The sequence below is a fragment of the Heptranchias perlo genome, chromosome 3 (assembly GCF_035084215.1).
Source record: "Heptranchias perlo isolate sHepPer1 chromosome 3, sHepPer1.hap1, whole genome shotgun sequence".
NCBI classification, from domain to species: Eukaryota; Metazoa; Chordata; class Chondrichthyes; order Hexanchiformes; family Hexanchidae; genus Heptranchias; species Heptranchias perlo.
In genome coordinates, this window is record NC_090327.1 from 31,060,842 (window position 1) to 31,087,953 (window position 27,112).

Here is a 27,112-nt window from a genome sequence, read left to right on the forward strand (position 1 = left end):
GGGAGAACCTTCACCACACGGACTGCAGCGGTTCAAGAAGGCGGCTCACCACCACCTTCTCAAGGGCAATTAGGGATGGGCAATAAATGCTGGCCTTGCCAGCGACACCCACATCCCATGAACAAATAAAAAAAAGACTCCAAAGTTAAAGTCGGAAGTCCTGTGGTGGGATGAAGTTGACTTTTAGACAGGCTGGAGTCAGCGTGGAGCATTGGCGAGCCAATGACCACATTCAGAGACAGTTGTGGAGGGTGCGTGAGTCCGAGAGCTGTCCGAGGGGCAGAGTATCAGTCGGCGTATTGCTGGAGATTGTCCAGTGGAAAATGAAAGGGCCGAGGAGGTGTGGAGAGTTGACTATGAGCCAGCAGAGGTTGATCCAGGAGTCCAGCGGAAGTGCATAGTGGTCACGGCGATTAGTAATGCACACTAGTGGATTTGTTATACTAGCAGAGGAGCGAGGAGCAGTGGGAGTGAAACCCAGGGACTGAGAGCACTGCAGCCCAGGGAGGCCAGGATGGGTGAAAGGTGAATCCACAGAATCAGCGCAGATGAGAAAGCTGGCCCAAGGAACAACTGTAGGGAGGTGAGGAGCATGCAAGTTTAGGGAGTAGCAGTAGGAGCTTGAGGAGCCAGTCCTACCCAGTCCAGCAAAGAGTGACGGAAGAGTTCTGAGGGATGAGTGGATTCAGCGGCCAAAAGAAGCAAACTGAAAATGGCATAGTAAAGTTCACGGAGCAGCAATGGAGCAGGATCCAGAGTAGGATGGGAACCAGCAGGAACAGATCAGAAATATCTCAGCACAGAGTGAAAATTTCTCAGTAGAAAACTGAGGACGTAGGTGCAGGCCAGGTATCAGAATAGAGGCATTTCAGCAGAGAGTACCGTCTCTGCAGGAAGCAGTAACAAAAGTGGAGGTCACTATAAAGCCCAGAAACCAGTGGAGAAATGGACTTCAACATAGGAGAAAGTAAATTGCTGTCCAGGACCCAACACAACAACACAGTAAAGCTGAGAAGCTAGCAGTACACTGAAGGACAGTCCTGAAGCTCATCAAGTAACAGCAGCAGGTGGGGAATGGGCACTGAAGACTGGAACAAGTTATCTTAAAACTTGAAGTGACTCAGTAGCACAGCAGAGCTATGCCAGCCGAGCCTTACAGTGTAGTCTAGCAAAGGAGTGTAATTCAGATAAAGGAAAAGTCCAGGAGTCCAGGAATCAAATTTGAGCAAAGTTCCAGCCATTGAAAAGATCACAGTAAAAACACAACACAAGCAGGGTCAGTGGATGAGCAATATGCTCTTTATAGATAGCTTTGAACCTGTGGCTTGAACTTGTAGTTTGGGCTAAGATGCACCCACTATTAGGGGAATGAAAACTAGGAGTAAAGGGTAGATGATGACATTGGATGGCCATGAATAAAGTTACAAAAGATGTGAGGAGCTACCAGCTCAGGAGCCATCTTGAGTCGGAATAATGGTACGATTACAAGGCTGTAATCTAACTGAGGGGTTCAGAGATAATTCAGACATTGTGCATATAAAAGATTGGCTACCTCTCAATGAGTTACACAGAAGATAGATTCAAAGAAAAAGTTCATTCAGTGTACACAGAGAACAATGTATATCCCAAGAGTGATTACAAGTGTGATCCCAACAAGGCTTCAGACAGTGTACAGACAGTGTAGAATTTGACAGGATAGGGGCTGAGAGGCTGTTTCCCTGACTGGAGAGTCTAGAACTAGGGGTCATAGTCTCAAGATAAGGGGTCGGCCATTTAGGTCCGAGGTGAAGAAAAATGTCTTCACTCAGAGTCTTTGAAATTCTCTACCCCAGAGGGCTGTGGATGCTCAGACGTTGAGTATATTCAAGACTGAGATCAAATAGATTTTTGGACACTAAGGGAATCAAAGGGTATGGGGATAGGGTGGGAAAGTGGAGTTGAGGTAGAAGATCAGCCATGATCGTATTGAATGGCGGAGCAGGCTCGAGGGGCCGTATAGCCTACTCCTGCTCCTATTTCTTACGTTCTTATAGAAAAAGCTGGAAATACTCAGCAGGTCAGGTAGCATCTGTGGAGGAGCAAAAGTCTATCAGTTGATGTTTCAGGTCTAAGACCCTTCCTCAGGACTGGAAGATAGTACAGATCAACAGATGACCTGTGAGTATTTCCAGCTTTTTCTGTTCTTGTTTTCAAATTTCCAGCATCTGCAGTATTTTGCTTTTTCTTTGGACAATGATAATGGTAACTTAATACTGTATAATCAAATCAAGGGATTTGGAGAACATCATAAACCATGAGAGCAAGGCCAGCTGGAAAGATCGGATAATTCCAGGCAGAATATTAATGAGTCTGTGATCATTCTTTGACTGTCCGTTGCTGAATATGTATTTATATTCCCTGTTGCTTTGATAGATGTCTTGTCCCTATATTCCCTGGGAGTATGAGGTGACTCACTCATTGGTAGTGCATTCTTGGGCTTGGTTTATGATTTTGAATGATCCTAAAATTTGCATGGTCAAGCCCAGAAAATAATAAACTTCTAGTCCATGCAATAAAACGTGTCTGTGTCTGCAGATGGCCCATGTCCATCAAATTCTTGAATCACTCACCCTTCTTCCTGTAGATAGCAAGATTCCCCTTATCGTTACCGTTGATTCTGAGCTGGCAATTGATCCCCTCATATCTGTCTGTAGCTGAGTTCCCCAGGAATCCTTGATTCTAATAAAGAAAGTATAAGCAGAATAAGATAGATAGAATAATAAACAGCCAGCAGTGAATACAACAGCCGTCAATAAGTTACATGGCTATTAGTGAATTACATAGCTGATAATAGATTGCTGGAAGTGTGTTACATAGAGGATAATAAAAGGCTGGCAGTGAGTTATATGTGCTTCCCGAACACCTCGATTTTAAAATTCTCATCCTTTTGTTCAAATCTCTCCATGACCTCGCCCTTCCTCATCTCTGTAACTTCCTCCAGCCCTACAACCCCCCGGGCAATCTACGTTCCTCCAATTCTGGCTTCTTGTGCATCCCCCACTTCCTTCACTCCACCACTGATGGCTGCGTCTTCAGCCATCTAGGCTCTGAAGTGTGGAATTCCTTCCCTAAACTTCTCCACTTCTCCACCTCTTTCCTTCTTTAAGACCCCCCTTAAAACCTACTTCTTTCACCAAGCTTTTGATCACCTGTCCTAAAGCCTCCTTCTTTGGGTTGGTGTTATTTTTGTCTGATTACGCTCCTGTGAATCTCCTTGGGATGTTTTACTATGATAAAGGCGCTACATAAATGCAAGTTGTTGTTGGATAATAGATGGTTGGCATGAGTTACACAATGGACAATAGACAGGAGGTAATGAATTATCTAAAGGTTTCAAAGAAAGTGTAATCAGTCTGGAGTATTGGATATACAGGATAATTGGTGATTGACAGTAATTTAATCAAGAAGCTCAGCTAACCTCATAAATCACAAAACTAAAGATAATTTTGTCAACATCAGCAAAATCTGGAATCAGAGGCCTGAGTTTGAGGGAAAGCTGAAGAAACATGCATTTACGATCCTTGAAAGGAGACAACTGAGAGGTGATCTCATAAAGGTATATAACATATTATGTGGTGTGGAAAAGGTAGATCCAAAACACTACTTTAAACTGGTGAAATAGAATTTTTAAAAATTCATTCTCAGGATATGGACGATGCTGGCAAAGCCACATTTATTGCCCATCCCTAATTGCCCTGAGAAGGTGGTAGTGGGCCTTCTTGATGAACCAGTGGTAGTGGTTTGATATAACTGAGTGACTTGCTAGGCCACTTCAGAGGTCAGTTAAGAGTCAACCACATTGCTGTGGGCCTGGAGTCATATATAGACCAGACCGAGCAAGGCAAGCAAGTTTATTTCCCTAAAGGACATTAGTGAACCCGTTCTTCACAGAAGAGTGATTAACACATGGAATTGGCTCCAGATGAGGCAGTGGAGAGAAAATCTTTGGAATCATTTAAGTAGATGCTGTGCCGGCAACATTCTAGGGTTTTTCTGGATGGATGATTGGTTGAAAAACCTTCCCCATCTGTATTAATCTTGTGAAAACCACCAGACAAAAATGTTGCCTCAAAGTCATTATTCCTTCTATCATGCAATTGAAATCTTCTTCTGACTGGATAAAGGATGCCCATGGAGGAGTGGCAGGAAGAGGGGGCGAGACATCATGGAAGTGTTTTAAATCAAAAGAGAATCAGTGGGATGTATGTCGAAGACTTCATCTGAGCAAATGACGAGTAAAACATTATTTAACTTAGGGAAAAGACACCGGCATAAGGGAGCAGTCTGTTTCAGCATCATCACTATTACAGAGGAGTAGGGTGCAGAAATGGATCCATAATTCCCTTCATCGTGAGTTCTGATCTTAACCATCCCACTATGGGCAAACACTGAATAGAGGCTAGGGACTTTCCCATTGGAGTGGAGAGTAAAATCAGAGAGTGCGTCACCCTGGGCCATTTTCATAGCATAGCTACATAGCATCACTGCTGGAAGTCCAGAAGTAGGTCTCCAGCCAGATAAGGTGCATGACATGGAAAGGAGAAATTAGGAGAAATAAATAGAAATACATTTTAAATTAACCAAATGGAATAGATTTGCAATGAGTACAATCATTTTTTATATGGTGGAAGCATTCATAAAGGAAATGAACAGCCTCTTCATTTATCAAGGTGTAGATAGTCTTGGACACTGTTCTATCTATTTGCATCTTCACTGTGTTGAATCAACGTTCATCTCACTGCCTTCTCCTTCAATCTACAGTCTTTTAGAACCCAGACCGAGTGTCCCCAAACCACTATTTCGTTTATCGTGCACTCCTTCCCACTTTTTTGAAATTTGGTTTTGTTCTGCACTGCTGGCCTTGATGCTTCGCCTAGCTTTCTCAATTTAAGAAAGAAGGACTTGGTGCCAATACAGGAGGAAGTTGAACATGGCCTGTCTGGGTTCTGAGAATATACCTAAACAGTGGGATTTGCTGTGTGGGCCGTTTCTCATTTCTACTCTCCAATGACCGTGTATTATGAGAGACACATTAATATCACACAGGTTATCGGCTAGCAATGTCAATAATTTGGATATAAGAGCAAAACGCATCTCTCCTACCTGCCCAAAGGTTTTGCAGAGCAAGTTGGATTCTGAGTTATTGTAAAGCTCACACTGGAACAGCCCTCCTTTGCTGAATAATGTCAGAAAATTACACATCTCATTTCTGGAACATTCTGCAAAGGGAAAGATTTATGTTTTCTTTATGTGTGAGTTCATGGTTTATTTTAAACCACAGTAGAAATATTTTAACAGAAAAGCCTTATAGGAAATGAAGAGGCTCATTTATGTAACTGTCTATGTTAAGTTTAAAAACATTTGTACTGTGAAGAGTGGGTTTGAACAAGGCTCTATCACATCTAGAACTTGGGATCAAATCAAACCCAGACCGACGGGATAAAAATCTCTCATCTCTGCTGACTGTAACGGTCTAAAGTGAGCAGAGTTTGCAAATTGGCTAAAGAACCAGAGGGGAGATAAAGAGAAAGGTTTTTACACAGCGAGTTGTTATGATCTGGAATGCACTGCCTGGAAGGGTGGTGGAAGTCGGTTCAATAGGAACTTTCAAAAGGGAATTGGAGAGAGATATACTTGAAAAGGAAAAATGTGTAGGGCTATGTATCAAGAGCAGGGGTGTGGGACTAATTGGATAGCTCTTTCAAAGGGCCGGTGCAGGTACGATGGGCCGACTGGCCTCTTTCCATACTGTATGATTCTACAAGTTTGTGGCCTGATCCAAGTTTCTGGGGACACAAGTCCACAAAACTTAATTTCTTTCCATTCAGGCTAGGGCTGTTTTAGAAATGGGACTGTCACACTGGTGCAGGAGGAGATGATCTCCTGATGTTAGGGTTAAAAAGAAAAGACAAACTTCCATTTATATTGTGTCTTACCACAGAAACACCCGAAATGATCCGCGTACCAGGAATTACACAGTGCCCTCTGCAGGGCTACTGCTGGTCACACCATAACTCTGACGGGAGAATGCTGGAAAGCCCAGAGAAACAGCTGAAAATGGCCATTTACCCCGTTAGTCTGGGTTTTCCGCCCATCCTCTCGTGAGACCAGAGGAACCCCGGCTGCATTTCAGCGATGTTCTCGGGATGTGGGATACACTGGCACGGCCACATTTATTGCCCATTCTAGTTGCCCTGTAAAGGTGGTGGTGGGCCTTCTCCTTGAACAGTTGCAGTGCTTGTGGTGATGGTGCACCCCCTGGTAGTAATATTGTTTGCTGTAATCTATTTTTATCATGCCCTCCATAAAATACGCCTGATCCTCAAAGATGATCAACCAAAATTCTTGTGAAATAAAATGATAAAATTATTTGAGCAAACATGACCTAGGCTGACCTGTGAGACAATCCAGAAGCTGCCTCTGACGATCAGCGTGTGCTGTTAAAACTTCAATGATTTCCGTGTCATCAGAGTTCAAAATCAACTGGGATCGATCGATGCTGTCAAACTGTCGGAACACTGCAGGTAGAAAAATAAAGGACTGTGTTTTTTAAAGAAACCATGGAGTGAGAAAAGGCCATTCAGTCCGTTAATTGGACTTTCCACACTGCCTGCTGATCCAGGTTGTACATTTTGAAAGGGAACATCAGGCAGAGCGTGGAAAGTGCCAATTAATGGAGAGTTTCCATATTTTGGATTTACAGCAATACCCTAGATAGAGGAATGAAGACAAATAGAATACAAATAACATGATAAACATTATGAAGTACATTTTAAGAGGTCACGCAATGTAGCCCTTTTCCCTCTCTGTGCCCCTTCCCTCAGCTTTCTCTTCATTTTAACATGAGGCAAGTGATCCCTTATACCTCCTACTGCAATCTATTTCTATCATACCACCCACAAAATACTGTTGATCCTTAACGTTTATCAAGCAAAATCCCAGAACATTCATCCATCCTCAAATCTTCATCAATCAACCCTGGATTGCCGTCCTTCACAAACGACACCCCGCCCTCTCACAGTGCAGGTACCAATGTATCCTGTGAGTTATTTGATCAGCTCAGTCTATATGTATCCCTAAAAACCTCCGATCCCATTCCCGGATATTTGTCGGACTTCATTTCTCTTCCTGTCAATGTTCTTCCCTGAATGAGAATGTCTGATGACCTAGGAGCATACAGTGTGCAGATAAAGCAGAGTCAACTGATCCCACTTGTGTTGGGAAAGTTCATATTTAAATATATCAGGGTTTAACCCTTACTATGGAGTGCACACTTCCAGAAACACTATGGGCCTGATATTAGTAGGGCGGTGGGTTCACAGCGGGGGGTCGACTGGATGTGTGGGTAATGCGCCCGGTGAAATCAGTGTGCTCTGCCCCGAATCGCAGGCTAATTGGAGCCACTTACCTGTGCTTCCGGGTTTCCCACTGCTGACCTGCGCGTCGGGCGGACTGCGCATGCGCAGCAAGTTCTGTCAGCTGGAGGAGCCCTATTTAAAGGGGCAGTCCTCCACTGACTGATGCTGCAGGAAATAGGAAAGATTATAGCATGGAGCAGCCCAGGGGGAAGGCTGCTTCCAGGTTTAATGATGCCTCACTCCAAGTATCATTGGATGGGGTGAGGAGGAGGGGGAGGACAGAGATCTTCCCCCCAGCGGGCGGGAGGAAGCAGTCTGCCTCTGCCACCAAGAAGGCCTGGCTCGAGGTGGCAGAGGAGGTCACCAGCACCACCAACATATCGCCCATCTGCATACATTGCAGGAGGCGCTTCAATCACCTAAGTAGGTCAGCCGAAGTGAGTACACTTACTCATTCCCCTACACTCTGTCTGCCACATCACCGCCCCCACCCCACATCTCCTTCTGCAATGCCAACACTACTCTATCACATCACCCCTCATACCCACTCAAAGGTCATCCTCATCTTACCTGCACATACTCACCTCGTCAGTGCTCATCCCACCACTACCACTCAACCCAATCCTCATACAATCTCATGACTCTATCTCATACTCACCCTCTCGTGCATCTCTTTCACGGTCAGCCTCACTCAACCTGCCATTACCTGTGCTGCAGCCACAGGGCATGCATCACATATGTGCAGTAGGAAGCGTAAGGCAAACGTGTCATGAGCATGAAGGGGATGCACAAGGATGTTTGAGGGTTTGTCATGGTGTTTACCTATATTTAATTTCTGATCAACTCACATAACATATTATATTGTCACCACTACTGCCACGTCTTTGCAAATCTTGTCTGGTTTGTGCAATAATGCCCTTTCTTGAGGATCACTATGAAGACTCACAACTGATGCCACCCATTGTGTCACTGCAGAGTGGGTGTAGGTGTATTTGCAGGGCTCTTTTGTGCAGACGACTGAGAGACGTCGGCGATGTCCCCGGTGGCACCCTGGAAGGATGCGGAGGAGAAGTTGTTGAGGGCAGTGGTGACTTTGACAGGTAAGAAGATGGTGCTCGGGCCAGCCGGGAGCAGCTCGGCATGAAGGAGGCTGCAGATGTCCACGACTACATGTCGAGTGACTCTGAGCCTCCATGTGCACTGCTGCTCAGAGAGGTCCAGGAAGCTGAGCCTCGGCCTGTAGACCCTGTGGCGAGGGTAGTGCCCTCTGCGACGCATCTCTCTCTGTGGTTGCCCTCCCTCCTGCTGTGCAGATGGATGTGTCACAGCACTGTGTTGTGGAGCTCCACGTGTCAGAGATGGATGGCGTAGACGGCGAGGCTGGTGAGGCTGGTGATGCTGTTTTCCCTCCGAGGAGGTCATGACTGCAGCTACGGCAGCCCCCATCCGGAAGATGTACATTTGAGGGGGTCTGCAAGGTAGGCAAATGTGTCTGCACACCGGGGTAAGTGCGCAAGTTTGTAAATTTTATTGTTAGGGGGAGGGTGGTGGAGGCCAAACTTTGTCCAAAGTGACAAAGTGGCCTCCTGCAATGAGTGAGGGTCTCCCCCCCTCCACCTGTCAAACGGACCTTTGCAGCTGCCACAGGCTGATGGTTGCAACACGTCCATTTCGACTGGGAGTGTTTCCCCCAGTACAGGAAACAGTCTCAGTTCATTGCAAAATCCCATCCCTCCTAAAATATCAGGTCAATTAGGTCTGTAAACAATCTGAAGTACCTGTTTAAGAACTTTAAGTCGCACCCTGCCGGCTTTAATTGCCAGCGGGAGTCCCACATGCGGGGGCTGCGCGCGCATGTGAGCGCATCACTGGGGAACCCGGAAGTGGGCGGGTTAGAGCCGGGCTCCAGACCCGCCCCGGGAATCCTGGATTTCCGCAGACCCCCGGCATGAACGCATCGATCGCGGGTGCTAAAATCGAGCCCCATTACTGTGGGGACTGCCAAATAATTACTCATTAGTCAGTAGCAGCTCTTTCATGTTTTGCTGTATAAAAACACATTAGAGATTGACCTGGTTGAATCTACAGTGTGACAATATGAATCATTTTTTGATTGACTAAACAAAAATAGGCCCAGGACCTGTTTTGTCGTTAGCTTTTTTATAAATGTTGCTTCAACCTCCAAAATGGATGGTAGGAGCTGGGACGAAGAACATTGGCAGTGAAGTTTAGCCTTGAGAAGAATGGCTCAGCCATCTTTCAGCCGATTATACACTTGGTTTATACAATCTGGGAGTAGGCACTTTCCAGTGTGGAGTCTCAAAGGTAAATCAATATCACAAAATTAGTGCCACCCAAGAAGCCCTTAACTATTTGCCTGGACTAACAGATTTCAGGATTAACACTGACAATGGGAAAGCTGTTAATATTCCCTCAAACTCCAGTGAACACTCCCATTAATAACATGTCACTGCAGTAACCCAAAAAGAATTCAAATAGCCTAAAACACATCTACTCACCAATACAGTCTGACTCACTGAGGGTTCCATTGGTCTCAGTCCAGGCTAATCGCACTCCATTCGCAGTGACGCAGAAAGATTTCTGAGCGCTGGCATCTTGCTGAGCTGCTCTATACCGTCCTTGCAGGTCACACTTTGGACCCCAGGGACTGATTTCGCACTCTGTTAAACCTGTGAGGGTCAGATGGGTAAATGTACGTAGCATCTGGAAACTGGTTAATGGAGCAGAAAAGTTTCTCACAGGGGAATGTTAACTCTCCCCCTCGGCGGGAAGGGAGCAGTAAAAATGGAGTGGCTCAATTTCCCACTCCGTTTCCACTAATCTGCGATTCTAACGCCGCTAGTTTTGATGGCGGATGAGGTTCCCGCTGGACACTGGCAGGAGTCTCATTAATAAATGCAAATCGAGGTACCATGATGTACAAGGGAGCCCGATGGCAATTTAACCCGTTCCTGAGCAGAGCGCCCACTACTACTATCCTGCCAAGTGAAGCTGTCAGGAACCCAGAGAAGGTAAATTGAAATTTTCCTTAGTGGGGCCCGGAGGAGCAGGAGTGTCAAGGAAAGTCCGGGCTTCTGCTGCCTGGGAGTCTCCCACCCCCTCCTCCCTTCAACTGTGAGATCCTCACAACACCCTTATCCCGGATTTATTTTGCTGCCGGCAGTTTCTCCTGATGCCACCAGCTGTCACTTTCTGCTGGAAATGGTCGAGCAGCTGACCGGTGGCATTCAAAAGGCCCGCAGTTAATATAGGCCAGGCCTCCAACTCAAACTCCCGCTCGGGATTGACGTCTGCTCCCGCCACGAGTTAAAATTGGCCCTTTAGACAAAGTAGGAGACTTTGAGGTGATCTCCTTGAATCAGGAAGGACTGTTCATTTTGGCAAAGGGTTTAAACACCAGGACATTAAAAGTTAGCAGTAAGAATAGAACTGAATTTATACAAAGGGCAATAGATTTGTGGAATAAGGTGACTTAAGTAGGCAGTATGAATGGATTCAAGAGGCAATTGGATATAGTTTTAGAGTGATAAGGGATGGAGGGATATGGTTGGAAGGAGAGTAGGTGAAGTTGATCTATCAAAAATGGATGAGCTGAATGGTCTTTTCCTGTTGCTAAACACGCTTAACCTAGAAATTACAGTTGCCGATATAGCAGACAAACACATTTGTATCACGGTTTATCGGCTTTCTTAGCAGAAGCTTTAACCGATTTAGAATAAACAGGCCAGCACCTGCATTAAAATGCCCTAATGTTCATCACTAATATTGTCAACAGTAATTTCTAGGTTCTTATGTACTTAACACTGATCCATTTTGTACATGTGACCCTGATTAGAAAGATTGGATGGAGTCGGTAGCCAAGCACATACTCTGGGGCTCAATAGAGATTAATTCAGTACAAAATGGCCAGTCCAGTGCTAGACTGGGCTCTGATCCTTTTATTTCTAATTACAGTCTTAAAAAAATCACAGCCGGGCTTAAATTTGTTAGCGCCTCTAACTGGATGTGATTCCAGTCGCTTGCCAGAACGGAGAGGCCCGAGGACTGATCTAAATTTGTCCTCAGGCCTTGTCATAATCATTCCAGTGAGCTTTTTTTTAACATAGAGACGGGATCTCAGCAGGGGAGTGGGGGGGGTCAATACCTGGGTGGGAAACCAGCAAAAAACGTTCATGCGTTTTCTCGAGCGATCGTGACTCAACTGAAGGCCCTTAATGAGACTTCTGGGTTTCGGGTCTACAAGCTGCGCAGCAGGCATACAGTGCACCCGAAATATTTAAGAGCCATTGCAACTATGAATTTGAGGGAGAAAGGAGCAATGTAAATGGAACAACAAAGGACAATCACCCCGCTTTACTGACTCCTCACTTGAGTTGCTACTGGCCGGTGTGAGGAGCGGGAGGGGAGTCCTAGGGGGACAGGAGGAAGCGCCCTGCCTCTGTCATCAAGAAGGCCTGGCTTGAGGTAGGCACCAGGAGCACTGGATCAAGGTCATGGGTACAGTGCAGAAAGTGCTTTAATGACATAACCAGGTCAGGAAAAGTGAGTACAGTGACTGATTCACCTACATCCTGTGGTGCGCATCACCACCCCCACCCCATCTCACTCTTTCTTACCAAGCCTACTCCATCACATCACTCCTCACACCCACTTAAGTCTCATTATCAACTTACCTTCACTTTCTATGCACTTCCACAACTCCCCATTTGTGAACCCACCACTCCCACTCATCCCAAACCCGATGCAATGTCATGGATCTGTCTGATAGTCACCGTCTGATGCATCACTTTCATGGGCAGCCTGACCTAGAGCAATGCATTCATAGGGTGACCCCATCACCCTCACTCACTCACACGTCTGCTCTTTCTCCCTTTGTAGGAGAAAAAAGAGCGCAAAATGCACAGGAGAGAAGTAGGGCTGGAAGGGAGCCACCGCAAATAGTGGCCCTGAGACAGAGGAGGAAGCGTGGGAACTCAGCTGGATGCAGGAATACTTGGCTGTCGGAGATGCCAAGACTGGCATCCCACAAACATCTGGTAACAGAACTTTAACATCCCTCACACATGACATGAATTAATGTTATCAATGATTGACCTCTTGCACACCTCAGCATGCTGATCGCAACATCACTTCTGCAATGGTTCTTAATATTGCTGTATGTTCTCTTCCAGGGCCTTCAAGGAGTGCTGAACAGGCCCATGGCGTCGACGACGGCGATTCCTCAGAGGAGCTCCATGCCTTGGAGGGCGCAGAGTCACATCATAGTGAGCCATGCACCAGCACCTGAAGTGCATCTTGAGTATTCCTATGGCTTGTTCAATGACAGACCTGGTGGTGATGTGACTGTCGTTATACTGCTGCTGTGCCCCGGTGGTGGGGTTTCTCACAGATGTCATGAGCCCCGTCTACAGGAAGTATCCCTTGACTCCAAGGAGCCAGACGTTAAGTCTGTCTTGTGTGTGGAAGAGGGCCAGAATGTTGGATTTGCGTAAAATGAAGGAATCCTGGCAGCTGCCAGGGAATTTGCCACACACCTGCAGAAATCTCTTCCGGTGATCGCAAACCAGCTGCGCATTGATAGAGTGATATCCCTTTCAGTTGATAGACAATCCTGGCTCATGTGGAGGTCCTCGGATTGCTACATGTGTGCAATCAATTGTGTCCTGTACCCATGAGAAGCCAGCCAGAGAGTGAAAACCCAGCGCCCTCTCAGTCTGGCTGATGTCGTCACAGGGGAAGTTGACATAGTCGGATGCCCTGGCAAACAAGCCAGCTGTGACCTGTCATATACACTTCCGTACAGACGACTGAATGATCCTGGTGATGTCACCAGTGGCGCCCCAGAAGGATCCGGAGACGAGGAAATTGAGGGCAGTAGTTACTTTGAGTGCGACGGGCAATGCATGGCCACCAGACCCAACGGGAACAGCTCTGCATGAAGGAGGCTGCAGATGTCTGCGACCGCCTGGCGACTCAATCTGAGCATTCGTAGGCACTGCTCCTTAGAGAGGTTGAGGAAGCTCAGTCTCTGCCTGTACACCCTATCACGTGGATTGTGCCTCCTGTGACGTTGGCCCCTCCATTGGTCCCCTCGCTGCACTTCTGCAGGTCCTTGTGGCACATCTACTTCTTATGGAGCTGCAACTCCCAGAACTGCACGCCGTGCCTGCCGGTGATGTCCCTCCTCCTCAGATGTACTACTGAATAATTCCATTGCGCCACCCCCCCATCCTGATGGTATCAGTTTGAGGGGGTCCAAAAAGTAGATAAATATATCTGACCACAAGAATTCTGAGTGTGAACAAAGAAATCTCAGTCTAAACACAAAGGACTCCCAACCAAAGGTTTGTCTTGAGAGAACTGATTGCCCTGCTGCAAAAACTTACCTTTTCTTCACGTGTCAATCATTTGTTTAAACGTCCAAATGGGTGCCGGCTGCAACTCTCCTTTGTTTACATGGCGTGTTTTAGAGGCCAAGGGAGACACATTCAGAAACAGTTAAAATGGCTGGTGTAACTCAATACACAAAAATTTAACATCCTTAAGTAGTTTAAATAGCTCAATTGGCCCTTTAAATATCTTCCTGCCGGTTTTAAGTATCGGCGAGACTTCCGGTTTTCAGAAGCGCGCGCACCCAGATGCGTCTCGGTCAAACCCGGAAATCGGCGAGTTGCGGCCAGGATGCGGTCCCGCTCCCTAAAGCGACAATTTTCACCATCCACCCATCCCCAACCCACCCGTTCTTCTGGGTTCAAATTCACCCCCTTGATCTCTATCCAGAAAGTGCGTGTGTGCATGTTGAGCACAGTTGGCCATGGCACCAGCAGCGGTTGGTATCATGCCAACACTCAGGGTCCAGGGTCAACCACAAGGAATGGCTGCTTGGGTGAGGTACCGGAGGGCACTCAGCATTTTTGAAAGGGAAATGCAACACGAGGCCTTGCCTTCAGCAAAAGGGGATAGCGAAAAAAATATTCAGGGAAAAAATAATCTTGCAGAATAAATCAGAGTCTACAGTTGGATGTTGCATGATGAACATGCCACATTTCCATTGCTAAGATCAACAATTATTCCAGGAATTCATTATTTCTGTTCTTTAATGGAAAAGGAAGTTCGGATTGTTCGCTCTCTGTGGGTCAGGAGGACATGAAAGATGCTTTATGAATGCCTGTTCTTTCATTCTTTTCTTTCTTAACTGGATACTTTCACTTATTTTTACTATCATAAAAGTATTATAGGAGGCCAGGGGGGAGGAGAGAGAGATCGGAGGCCAGTGTGGGGGGCGGGGGGGCGGTGGTGTTGGAAAGATGGGAAGCCGGTGGGAGGGGAGGAGGGGAAGAGATCGGAGGCCGGGGCTGGGGAAAGGGGAGAGATCAGAGGCTGTGGGTGGGGGAGAGAGATCAGAGGCCATGGGGGAAGACAGGTATTGGAGGGAAATGTTAGATGGTAAGGCAGGGAACTAGCAAAGAGGAAAATATATTGAAAATGGAGTCAAATAAATACTTACACTGGTGGGCTGAAAAAGCTCCAGGAGAGAACGTCTTTCTACCTGCTGGGCATTTGTTACACTTCACACTTCCTGCGTCCTCCTGATAGAATCCATGTGGGCACGGAATACAACTGCCACCCTGGGAAAAGCTGCCAGCTGGGCACACAACTACAAAAAGAAAGGACCACAATTACACATCTTTTTGCAGATTAAAAGGGGAATCTGTTTCAACATCACACAACGGAAATGCAAAATTAAATTCATCATCAAAGAGAATTGTTTTTTCTGAGTTTAATTTGTGCTCATTTAGGTGAGGAATGTCAGTTTTCACACTTTTTGCTCAAAAGTCACTCTCAGGTCAGATACACATCAAACCTCCCTTTGTTCTGCCTCATGGAGAATTCACAGGTCCATTATAGTCTGGATGTGATGCAGAGAAAATCATCTTTTATATTGTCTCATTGAGGATTCACAGGCCAGATATAATATGGCTCATATACAGAGTAAACGTTCTCTGCAAACTACATCCAATTCATGATATCACTGAAGTGGCCTCAGTTTGGCTGCTCCTAGGATGTCTGTGGCCTATTGTTATAAAGCATAAAACACAAAAGGAAACATTATCTCTATACTCTGGCCTCTGTACCTTATGGTTACTGAGACGTGGTTACAGGGTGACCAAGGTTGGGAACTAAATATTCCAGGGTACTTGACTCTTAGAAAAGATAGGCAAAATGGAAAAGATGGGGAGGTAGTCCTGATAATAGAGGATGAGATAAAGGCAGTAGTGAGAAAGGATCTTAGCTCAGAAAATCAGAATGTAGAATCAGTATGGGTGGAGCTAAGAAATAACATGGGGCAGAAAACATTGGTGGGAGTAGTTTACAGGCCCCCTAACAGTAGTTATAGTGTTGGACAGAGTATAAATCAGGGAATCAGAGGAGCATGTAACGAGGATAATGCAATAATCGTAGGGGACTATAATCTTCATATAGACTGGGCAAAACAAATTGGCAAAAGTAGTTTGGAGGACAAGTTCATGGAATGCATTCGAGTCAGTTTTCTAGAACGATATGTTGAGGAACCAACTAGAGATCAGGCTATTTTAGATCTAGTATTGTGTAATGAGACAGGGTTAATTAGTAACCTTATAATTAAGGATCCTCTGGGGTAGAGTATGATAATATAATAGAATTTCATATTGAGTTTGAGATTGATGTAGTTAAGTCCGAAACTAGAGTCTTAAATTTAAACAAAGCCAATTATACAGGTATAAAGAGCGAGTTGGCTACGGTAGATTGGGAAATTAGATTAAAAGATATGATGATAGATAAGCAATAGCAAACATTTAAAGAAATAGTTCATAATTCTCAATGAATATACATTAGCTTGAGGAATAAACACACCACAGGAAAAGTGATCCAACCGTAGCTAATTAGAGAAATTAAGGATAGTATTAGATTAAAAGAAGAGGCTTACAATATTGCCAAAAAGAGTAGTAAGCCTATGGATTGGGAGAGTTTTAGAAATCAGCAAAGGATGACCAAGAAATTGATAAAGAGAGAAAAAATTGAATATGAGAGTAAACTAGCAAGAAATATAAAAACAGATTGTAAGAGCTTCTACAAATATGTAAAAAGGAAGAGATTAGCGAAAGTAAACATTGGTCCCTTAGAGGCTGAGACAGGAGAAATCATAACGGGGAATAAAGAAATAGCAGAGAAGTTAAACAAATAATTTGTATCTGTCTTCACAGTAGATGATACAAAAACATATCGGAAATAGTGGGAAACCAAGGGTCTAACGAGAGTGAGGAACTTAAAATAACTAAGATTAGTAAAGAAAAAATACTGGAGAAATTAATAGGACTAAAAGTCGACGAATCCCCTGGACCTGATGGCCTACATCCTAGGGTTTTAAAAGAGGTGGCTGCAGAGATAGTGGATGCATTGGTTTCGATCTTCCAGAATTCCCGAGGTTCTAGAACGATCTCCACGGATTGGAAGGTACCAAATGTAACACCGCTATTCAAGAAAGGAGGGAGAGAGAAAACAGAGAACTACAGGCCAGTTAGCCTGACATCAGTAATAGGGAAAATGCTAGAATCTATTATTAAGGACTTAGTAACAGGACATTTAGAAAATCATAATATGATTAGGCAGAGTCAGCACGGTTTTCTGTATGGGAAATCGTGTTTGACAAATCTATTAGAGTTTTTTGAGGGTGTAACTAGTAGAGTAGATAAAGGGGAACCAGTGGATGTAATATATTTGGATTTTCAAAAGGCATTTGATAAGGTGCCATCAAAGAGGTTGTTACATAAGAACATAAGAACATAAGAAATAGGAGCAGGAGTAGGCCAATCGGCCCCTCGAGCCTGCTCCGCCATTCAATAAGATCATGGCTGATCTGATCCTAACCTCAAATTTAAATTCATGTCCAATTTCCTGCCCGCTCCCCGTAACCCCTAATTCCCTTTACTTCTAGGAAACTGTCTATTTCTGTTTTAAATTTATTTAATGATGTAGCTTCCACAGCTTCCTGGGGCAGCAAATTCCACAGACCTACTACCCTCTGAGTGAAGAAGTTTCTCCTCATCTCAGTTTTGAAAGAGCAGCCCCTTATTCTAAGACTATGCCCCCTAGTTCTAGTTTCACCCATCCTTGGGAACATCCTTACCGCATCCACCCGATCAAGCCCCTTCACAATCTTATATGTTTCAATAAGATCGCCTCTCATTCTTTTGAACTCCAATGAGTAGAGTCCCAATCTACTCAACCTCTCCTCATATGTCCACCCCCTCATCCCCGGGATTACACAAGATTAGGGCTCATGGGATTGGGGGTAATATATTAGCATGGAATGAGGATTGGTTAACAGACAAAAAACAGAGAGTAGGAATAAACAGGTCATTTTTGGGATGGCAAGTTCTAACTAGTGGGGTGCCTCAAGGATCAGTGCTTGGGCCTCAGCTGTTCACAATATATATATCAATGACTTAGATGAGGGGATCAAGTGTAATGTATCCAGGTTTGTTGACGATACAAAGCTAAGTGGGAAAGTAAACTGTGAGTGGGACGCAAAGAGGCTGCAAAGGGATGTGGACAGGTTAAGTGAGTGGGCAACAAGGTGGCAGATCGAGTATAATGTGGGGAAATGTGAAATTATCCACTTTGGTAGGAAGAATAAAAAAGCAGAATATTTTTTAAAAGGTGAGTGACCAAGAAATGTTGGTATTCAGAAGAATTTGGATGTTCTTCTACATGAATCACAGAAAGTTAACATGCAGGTACAGCAAGCAATTAGGAAGGCAAATGGTGTGTTGGCCTTTATTGCAAGGGGGTTGGAGTATAAGAGTAAGGAGGTGTTGCTGCAATTATATAGGGGTCTGGTAAGACCACACCTGAAGTACTGTGTACAGTTTTGGTCTCCTTACCTAAGGAAGGATATACTTGCCTTAGATGGGGTGCAATGAAGGTTCACTAGATTGATTCCTGGGATGAGAGTATTGTCCTATGAGGAGAGATTGAGTAGAATGCACCTATATTCTCTGGAGTTTAGAAGAATGAAAGGTGATCTCGTTGAAAGGTATAACGTTCTTCGAGGGCTTGGCATGGTAGGTGCTGTTTCCCGTGGCAGGAGAGTCTAGAGACTCTAGGGATCATAGTCTCAAGATAAGGGGTCGGCCATTTAGGACTAAGATGAAGAAAAATTTCTTCACTCAGAGGGTTGTGAATCTTTGGAATTCTCTACCCCAGAGGGCTGTGGATGCTCAGTCGTTGAGTATATTCAAGACTGAGATCGATAGATTTGTGGACTCTAAGGGAATCAAGGGATAAGAACATAAGAAATAGGAGCAGGAGTAGGCCAATCGGCCCCTCGAGCCTGCTCCTATTTCTTATGTTCTTATGTTCACACTCACCCTGACAGGGTTCAAAATCCTCCTGTCACTATCTCCATACTCTGGGCCTGTGTGCTCCATTGTTCACACTCACCCTGATAGGGTTCACACTTACCCTGTAACTATCTCCATATTCTGGGCCTGTGTGCTTCAAGGTTGACCCCCTCAACCTGTCATCATCTCCATTTTATCATCTCTTGGCATTCAAATGAGATCCTTTCCACAAAGGAGCAGATCAGATGCAGTTAAAAGAAAGAATTGCATTTATATAGCACCTTTCATGGCCTCAGGGTGTCTCAAAATGTTTTCCAGCCAATGAAGGATTTTTGAAATGTAGGAAACACAGCAGTAAATTTTCACACAGCAAGGTCCCACAAACAGTAATGTAATAATGATCAGATAATCTGTTTTAGGGGCTTTAGTTGAGGGATTTAGTTGAGGGATCAATATTGGCCAGGACACCAGAGGAACTCCCCTGCTCTTCTGTGAAATAATGCCATGAGATCTTTTATGTCTCAGCCTGGATTATATGCTCAAGTCTCTGGAGTGGGGCTTGAATCCACAACCTTCTAACTCTGAGGCAAGATTGCTACCCACTCAGCCATGGTTGACATCTGACGGAAAGAAAATCTACTCTGGCTGTAAGGGTCCCATTGAAAATTAGTTTGGGCAGTCTCAATCCAGCTGCCAGTTGCAATGGGCCTACATCACAAAACTGGCAGTAGTTGACAATCAAACAGGCCACAGGATGATTGGTGCGGAAAATTGAAACTGTATCACACCAGTGCAGTACGGTGTGCTCTTCCAAGGCTGGGTTGAGGCTTATTGTTGGGCAGTGTAGAGGGAGATTCTCACTGCATCTGGCTGTCCCTAATTCGGACTACCTGACACTGGACGTTTGAAATCAGAAGCAAGAAAAAAAATTATAATTCTTCCCCTCGCCCCAGCCGATGAGTGACCCCCTCACCTCCCCCCTCCCCCACTAGACACTGTGCACATTTGTGTGGCTATCAAGTGAGGGCAGAATCAGGTGTAGCCGTGACGATCTCACAATCAAATAGGCTGCCAACACTCACTGTCAAGGCTCACGCATGAAAAAGGGCAACAGAGGTAAGATACAGGAGGGCAGCCTGCGCGCTGTAGGTCATGGACCCAGCAAGAGCCATCGCCTTCAAGAGGGGGACGGGAAAAAATTGGGAAAATAGGTAAGTAGCTCGTGATTTATACACAAAAGAATCTGATAATTCTCCCTTCTGAACATTTGTTTTCAATTCTCCTTTCCAAAATACTGGCTCAGATAAAATAAATGCGATGGAAGGAATTTTATTTTTGAAGGGAAGCTTTACTCGGAAAAAAGCATAAAGATTCTCAGGCACAAATTTGCAACAGGGATCAGTGAGAGGTTGATGTGATCAAAGGCAGCTGCCAACAGTCTTATTACTGAGAGGCCATTTGAAAAAGGGCAATTTTTCCTGACTGCCTTAGATAATGCTAAAACACTGGACTCTCTCAACAAAAGGTGCATTATAGTGACATGGACTTTACAAAGAAAGTTTTTCTTGTGCGTGTGTTTTGGGCTCATCAAGTTGAGGGTTGTCAGTGAACATTTTCCAATTTGGGCATTCGGTGTCAGAAGCAAGGTCAGGTATAGAAAGAGTTAAATGCAGTGTAAGTTCCAACTACTCTGCTCCAGCCCTGATTTCAGAAGAGAACCCCCCTACTGAACTAGTGTGACATTCCTCCCACACCAGCCACCCTGTGGCCAACTTGGTGCAAATTAGTACTGACTCAGGGGGTGGTTTTGTGTTTTTGAACTGGATTGAGTCTGCCCAGACTCATAATGATCCTATCTTGATACATCAGAGCCAAGAGGAAAGGTTGAAGAGCCTGGGATTGTTTACTGTGGGGAAGAGAAGGCTCAGGGGCAGATATTATTCAAGTTTTCAAGATACCTAAGGGAACAGATAAACTGAACCTCGATAAGAAAGAAAGACTTGCATTTATATAGCGCCAATTTGTGCAGAGCCAGGTCCCACAAACAACAATGAAATAAATGTCAAGATAATCTGATTTAGGTGTTGGTTGAGGGATAAATGTTGGCCAGGATACCTCCCCTACTCTTCTTCGAATGGAGCCATGGGATCTTTTAAATTCACCTGAGAGGGCAGACGAGGCCTCAGTTTAACATTTCATCCGAAAGACAGCACCTCTGACAGTGCAGAACTCCCTCAGTACTGTACTGCACTGCCAGCCCTAATAATGTGCTCAAGTCTCTGGAGTGGGGCTCAAACCCACAACCTTCTGTGCTACCAATGAGCCAAGGCTAATAAGGTGTTTAATACTGCCACAACTCTAGAACAAAAGGATATGGGTTGAAGTTTAAAAAGGGGGAGGCGCACAGACAGTTTAGATTTAACTACCTAACACAGAGGTGCTGAATATGTGGAACAGCCTGCCAAAGGAAACAGTGGAGGCAGGTAGGGACCAAATTTCCTCTGCTTTGCATCTTATTGGAGTTCTTTGAGGATGTAACTAGTCGAATAGATAAGGGGGAACCAGTGGATGTGGTGTATTAGGATTTTCAGAAGGCTTTCGATAAGGTCCCACACAGGAGGTTGGTGAACAAAGTTAGAGCACATGGAATTGGGAGTAATATACTGGCATGGATTGAGAATTGATTAACAGATAGAAAACAGAGAGTAGGAATAAACGGGTCTTTTTCAGGTTGGCAGACTGTGACTAGTGGGGTACCGCAGGGATCGGTGCTTGGGCCTCAGCTATTCACAATATATATCAATGACTTGGATGAGGGGACCAAATGTAATATTTCCAAGTTTGCTGATGACACAAAACTAGGCAGGAATGCGAGTTGTGAGGAGGATGCAAAGAGACTTCAAGGGGATATAGACAGGCTAAATGAGTGGGCAAGAACATGGCAGATGGAATATAATGTGGAAAAATGTGAAGTTATCCACTTTGGTAGGAAAAACAGAAATGCAGAGTATTTTTAAAATTTTTTAAAAATTCATTCATGGGATGTGGGCATCGCTGGCGAGGCCAGCATTTATTGCCCATCCCTAATTGCCCTTCAGAAGGTAGTGGTGAGCCGCCTTCTTGAACTGCTGCAGTCCGTGTGGTGAAGGTTCTCCCACAGTGCTGTTAGGAAGGGAGTTCCAGGATTTTGACCCAGCGACGATGAAGGAACGGCGATATATTTCCAAGTCAGGATGGTGTGTGACTTGGAGGGGAACGTGCAGGTGGTGTTGTTCCCATGTGCCTGCTGCTCTTGTGCAGCAAGCAATTAGGAAGGCAAATGGAATGTTGGCCTTTATTACAAGAGGATTTGAGTACATGAATAAAGATGTCTTACTGCAATTATATAGGGTCTTGGTGAGACCACACCTGGAGTATTGTGTACAATTTTGGTCTCCTTACCTAAGAAAGGATATACTTGTCATAAAGGGAGTGCAACTAAGGTTCACCAGACTGATTCCTGGGATGGTAGGATTGTTGTCTGAGGAGAGATTGAGTAGACTAGGCCTGTATTCTCTAGAGGTTAGAAGAATGAGAGGTGATCTCATTGAAACATACAAAATTCTTACAGAGCTCGACAGGGTAGATGCAAGGAGGATGTTTCCCCTGGTGGGGGAATCTAGAACCAGGGGTCACAGTCTCAGAATAAGGGGTAGGCCATGTAGGACTGAGATGAGGAGAAATTTCTTCACTCAGAGGGTGGTGAATCTTTGGAATTTTCTACCCCAGAGAGCTGTGGACACTCAGTCATTGAGTACATTCAAAACAGAGATCGATGGATTTCTAGATATTAAAGGCATCAAGGGATATGGGGATAGTGCAGGAAAATGGCGTTGAGGTAGAAGATCAGCCGTGATCTTGTTGAATGGCGGAGCAGGCTCGAGGGGCCGGATGGCCTACTCCTGCTCCTGTTTCCTATGTTGTGCACATCTATTTCCCGGATGCAAAGCAGAGAAAAAAGGGGCAGAGATCTATTACACCGGCATCTCCACCCCTTTGCGTATCATGTGCACTTTCAGGGATTTCCCTGAGGGGCGAGGCAATGTTCCCACTTAGAACAGGCGGAAGTATTCAAATAGCATGTTAATGAGGTAGGAGTACTCCTCATTTTCTTGGCTTTCTGACTAGCGGATGTCGAGAAGCCAATGCACCCATTACAAGTGAGTCTTTGGAGTTACATGCAGGTCCCTCTTGCCTCCAAATAGGTAAGTTTCTTTTTCTTTTAGGAAGAGCAAGTTGTGTCGGTGAGGCTGGAGGCCTTCGGGGGGCTGTTTTTCCACGCAGACAGTGCAGTTCACTTTACTCCCCGACTTCTTAGGGGCGCAAGTACACCAGGGAAATGTCTGATCTTTGTTAATAGCATGAACCTGCAAATAGGAGAGGATTCACATTCCTTCAGGTGGAGCTCACTGAGGCACTCTTTGCCCCATTTGTGCTGGGGGGGATTAAATTCAACGATACAATGTGCAAAAATTTAGGGGAGAATTGGAATGCTATTTGAGGCAGAGGGTTGTCGAGTATTATTAGTTTTTGTCACCAGCCAGATGGGCTGCAGATGCTTTTCCAGTCCTGCACTTTCCAATGTTCCTATTCCTACACTGCTGGACCGCGCCCCGGCTCCAATTCGCCCACTTCTGGGTTTAACCCAGGCAGGTTTGTCTGCAGGTTTGTGGACAGCAGACACCAAGAAGTCCCACCCCAACTTAAAGCCGGCGGGCCAACACCTAAAAGGGCAATGTACCTCACTGAAATACCTGAGGTACTTAATATTTTGTGTATTGGAAAATTAAAATAAATTTAACCTTACCTGTTCAGATTTCCCATCACTTCCGATTCATGTCAGGTGAAAGCAGGCAGGAAGGGCTGGATCCATGAGGTGTGGGCCTGGAAGAGCAGGAATGCTTCATCCGAGCCCAACAAGCTCACCTGGCCAACAGGACCCCTGTGATCGGCTAACCACCACCCCCCACACCGATGGTGGACCCCCATCTACCTCCAGCGACCTCTGATCTCCAAGTCACGGCACAGCCAATCTCCTCTCCGGACCCCCGATCTCCTCCCCAGCCCCCCCAATCTTCGCGCACTCCAGATCTCCTCCCCGGCCCCCGATCCCTCCCTTCGATCCCTGGCTGCGGCCTGCTACCACAGGCCTTCCTCCGCAAGAGCCAAAGGTGGAAGGAAAACATGAAGAGTTCATGGGGGTAATTTTAACCCCCAAGAACAGGTGGGTTGGGGGCAAATGGGAGGTTAAAATAATAACTTGTTGGAGCGGGATCGCATCCCGACTCTAGCATGCCCACTTCTGGGTTTGTAAATGTGCACACAACAGACACCAGGAAGTCCATCCCCCACTTAAAGCCAGCGGGCCGATACTTAAAGGGGCAATATACCTCATTGAAATACTTGAGATACTTAATATTTTGTGTATTACAAAAGTAAAATTAGTTTAACTTTACCTGTTCAGGTTTCCCATCGCTTCCGATTCAAATCAGGTGAAAGCAGATGGGAAGGGCTGGATCCATGAGGTGAGTGCTTGTAGGCCCAGAGGAGCAGGAATGCTTCATCCAGGTCCAACAAGCTCACCTGGCATGACAGGGCCCCTGTGATCCATCAACCACCCCCCCCACCCCCACCTCCCCCCCTCCGATTTTTTCCATGGCCCATGATCTCTTTCCCTCCCACCCCCCCTCTCGGATTAGCGACTCCTTTCCCATCCGACAGGCAGCCAGATGACAGATTGCAATGCACTCAATTGGTTTCCAGGTTCCCCACGTGAATATGTACAGGTGTGCAGGGTACCCGGCTCCGAGATAAAATCATGCCCCACGTGTCACTGTAGAGTTCAGGTGTCACCCATTCCCCTGTAGAAAAGTCCTTACCTACGGGGAGATTTAGTTGCTGCAAGGAATTAAATAAAATGGCTTTAACACTTACCGCACCCACTAATATCGCGACCGCCTCTCTGAGCGGCTGAAAACCTTCTGTAGCCGTCACTGCATCCGAGGTGAACAGGGGGCCAGAAGTCGTGGCCTTGGTCCGTGGGGAAATCTGCTAGAAACTGCTTGGAGTCCAGGGTGAGGTGGTAGTTTCCACTGTTAACCAGTTGAGTGAAACGTTCAATCAGCCCCTCTCCCACCAGAACATTTTCTGCAGATTTTTTAAAAATGAAATTGTCAATATTTACGAGTCCTTGCAGTTAGAATCATAGAATCAAACAAGTCGCTGGGTAAAAGAAATTCTCATCTCCCCTCTGGTTCTTTTGCCAATTATCTTAAATCTGTGTCATCTGTTACTGACCCTTCAGCTAGTGGAAACAGCTTTACCTTATTTACTCATTGCTTGACTCACTGGCGTAACTGGAGTAAGAAAGGAGAGGAAATTAAAAGGCACTCATGTCTTTGGCCTGCCTTGCGACCTCCTGGGCCCCTCCAGGCAGTGGAGGTCCAGGGCCAGGCCTTAGTGCTAGTTTTCATGGAGCAAGCCCTGTTCAGTCCTTTTGGGAAGCCCCAGGAAACCCTAGAACAGCACCATGAGGGGGGTGACCAGAAGCAATGGGTCTCCACCATTTTTCCTCGGCCCATCACCCAGGGAACACCAATTCCTTAAGTGCAGGGCAGAGCAAAATCTCCACCATATTATACTGTTCAAATAATAACAACAACAACAACTTGCATTTATATAGCGCCTTTAACAGCCCAAGGTGCTTCACGGGAGCGTTATCAAACAAAATTTGACACTGAGCCACATAAGGAGATATTAGGACAGGTGACCAAAAGATTGGTCAAACAGATAAGTTTTAAGGAGTATTTTAAAGGAGGAGAGAGAGGTAGAGAGGGGGAGAGATTTAGGGAGAGAATTCCAGAATTTAGGGCCTAGGCAGCTGAAGGCATAGCCACCAATAGTGGAACGATTAAAATCGGGGATGCGCAGGAGGCCAGAATTGGAGGAGTGCAGAGATCTCGAAGAGTTGTACGGCTGGAGGACGTTACAGAGATAAGGAGGGGGCAAGACTTTTAAAATCGAGGAGTCACCAGGAGCCAGTGTAGGTCGGCGAGCACATGGGTGATGGGTGAACAGGATTTAGTGCGAGTTAGGATACGGGCAGCAGAGTTTTGGATAAGCTCAAGTTTACAGAGGGTGCAAGGGAGGCTGGCCAGGAGAGCATTGGAATAGGCAACACACCCTTATGGACTCTTGATCGCAGCTGCAGAGGATACCCGCTATCCCTCTAATTATCAAATCCCCTTAAAACTACCACCTCCCCCCACCCACCACCGGACTGCTCTTGCTCTAAGTGCCTTGGTTTGGTTTGCATTCTGACCATTCTCCCCACAGCTTTCTTCCTTATCCCCACAGCCAGCCAGTACATTGTACCTGTTGGACAGGACCAAATTCTGCGGTTCCTCCTTCTCTTCCATTAAGTCTTCCCTAACCTGCTGCCTGTCAGTCACACATTCCTCCTATTGTACCTCTATGTGATGTGACTGTGTTCTGGAGTAAACTATCCTGATATTCCTTCACCTCCCTTATGTGTCGGAGTGTCGCTAACTTGCACTCCAGCTCAATGACTGTGGTCATCTGGGATGGTCTCACTGTCCACAAATTCCAATATTCTGCAGTCCTGACACAATGTCTGTGCTGCCAGTATCTATTTTATATTTATTTATTCTATTCTGCATTTATGTAAAGTAGTGTTTGATCAGACAGTTAGAAGTAGTCTTACTTTTAGTCTAATCAGGACTAAACCAAACCTGAGAGTGTTGGATGCTCACAACAGGGAAAAATTGAAGGATATATGAACAACAACAGTAACAACAACTCATATTTATACAGTGACTTTAATGTCCCAAGGCACTACACAGGAGCACAATCAGACAAAAATTGACACCAAACCAATGAAGGAGATATCAGGATGAGTGACCAAAAGCTTTGTCAAAAAGATAGGTTTTAAGCAGTGTTTTAAAGGATGAGAGTGAGCCAGAGAGGTTTAGTGAGAGAATTCCAGAGTTTAGGGCCTAGACAGCTGAAGGTACAGCTGCCAATGGTGGGGCGAAGGGAATGGGAGATGCACAAGATGCCAGAGTTGGAGGAGCGCAGAGTTCTTGGAGGGTTGTAGGGCTGGAAGAGGTGACAGAGAAAGGGAGGGGCGAGACCATGGAGGGATTTGAACACGAGGATGAGAATTTTTAAAATCGAGGCATTGGTGGGCCAGGAGCCAATGTAGGTCAGCAAGCACAGGGGTGATGTGGGAGCGAGATTGGTGATATGGGC

At 45.6% G+C, this 27,112-nt stretch overlaps 1 protein-coding gene across 1 annotated transcript in view; it reads right to left on the bottom strand.

The window, feature by feature from the left end:
- Window positions 1–27,112, bottom strand: part of tg (thyroglobulin) — a 419,486-nt gene that overhangs the window by 311,427 nt on the left and 80,947 nt on the right. The window contains exons 20-25 of the mRNA XM_067976982.1: window positions 24,776–24,988; window positions 14,926–15,075; window positions 9,917–10,087; window positions 6,435–6,557; window positions 5,143–5,258; window positions 2,610–2,718 (exon numbers count right to left, since the gene is read on the bottom strand). Coding sequence (XP_067833083.1) covers window positions 2,610–2,718; window positions 5,143–5,258; window positions 6,435–6,557; window positions 9,917–10,087; window positions 14,926–15,075; window positions 24,776–24,988 — 882 coding nt within the window. The remainder of the gene's footprint in view (window positions 1–2,609; window positions 2,719–5,142; window positions 5,259–6,434; window positions 6,558–9,916; window positions 10,088–14,925; window positions 15,076–24,775; window positions 24,989–27,112) is intronic.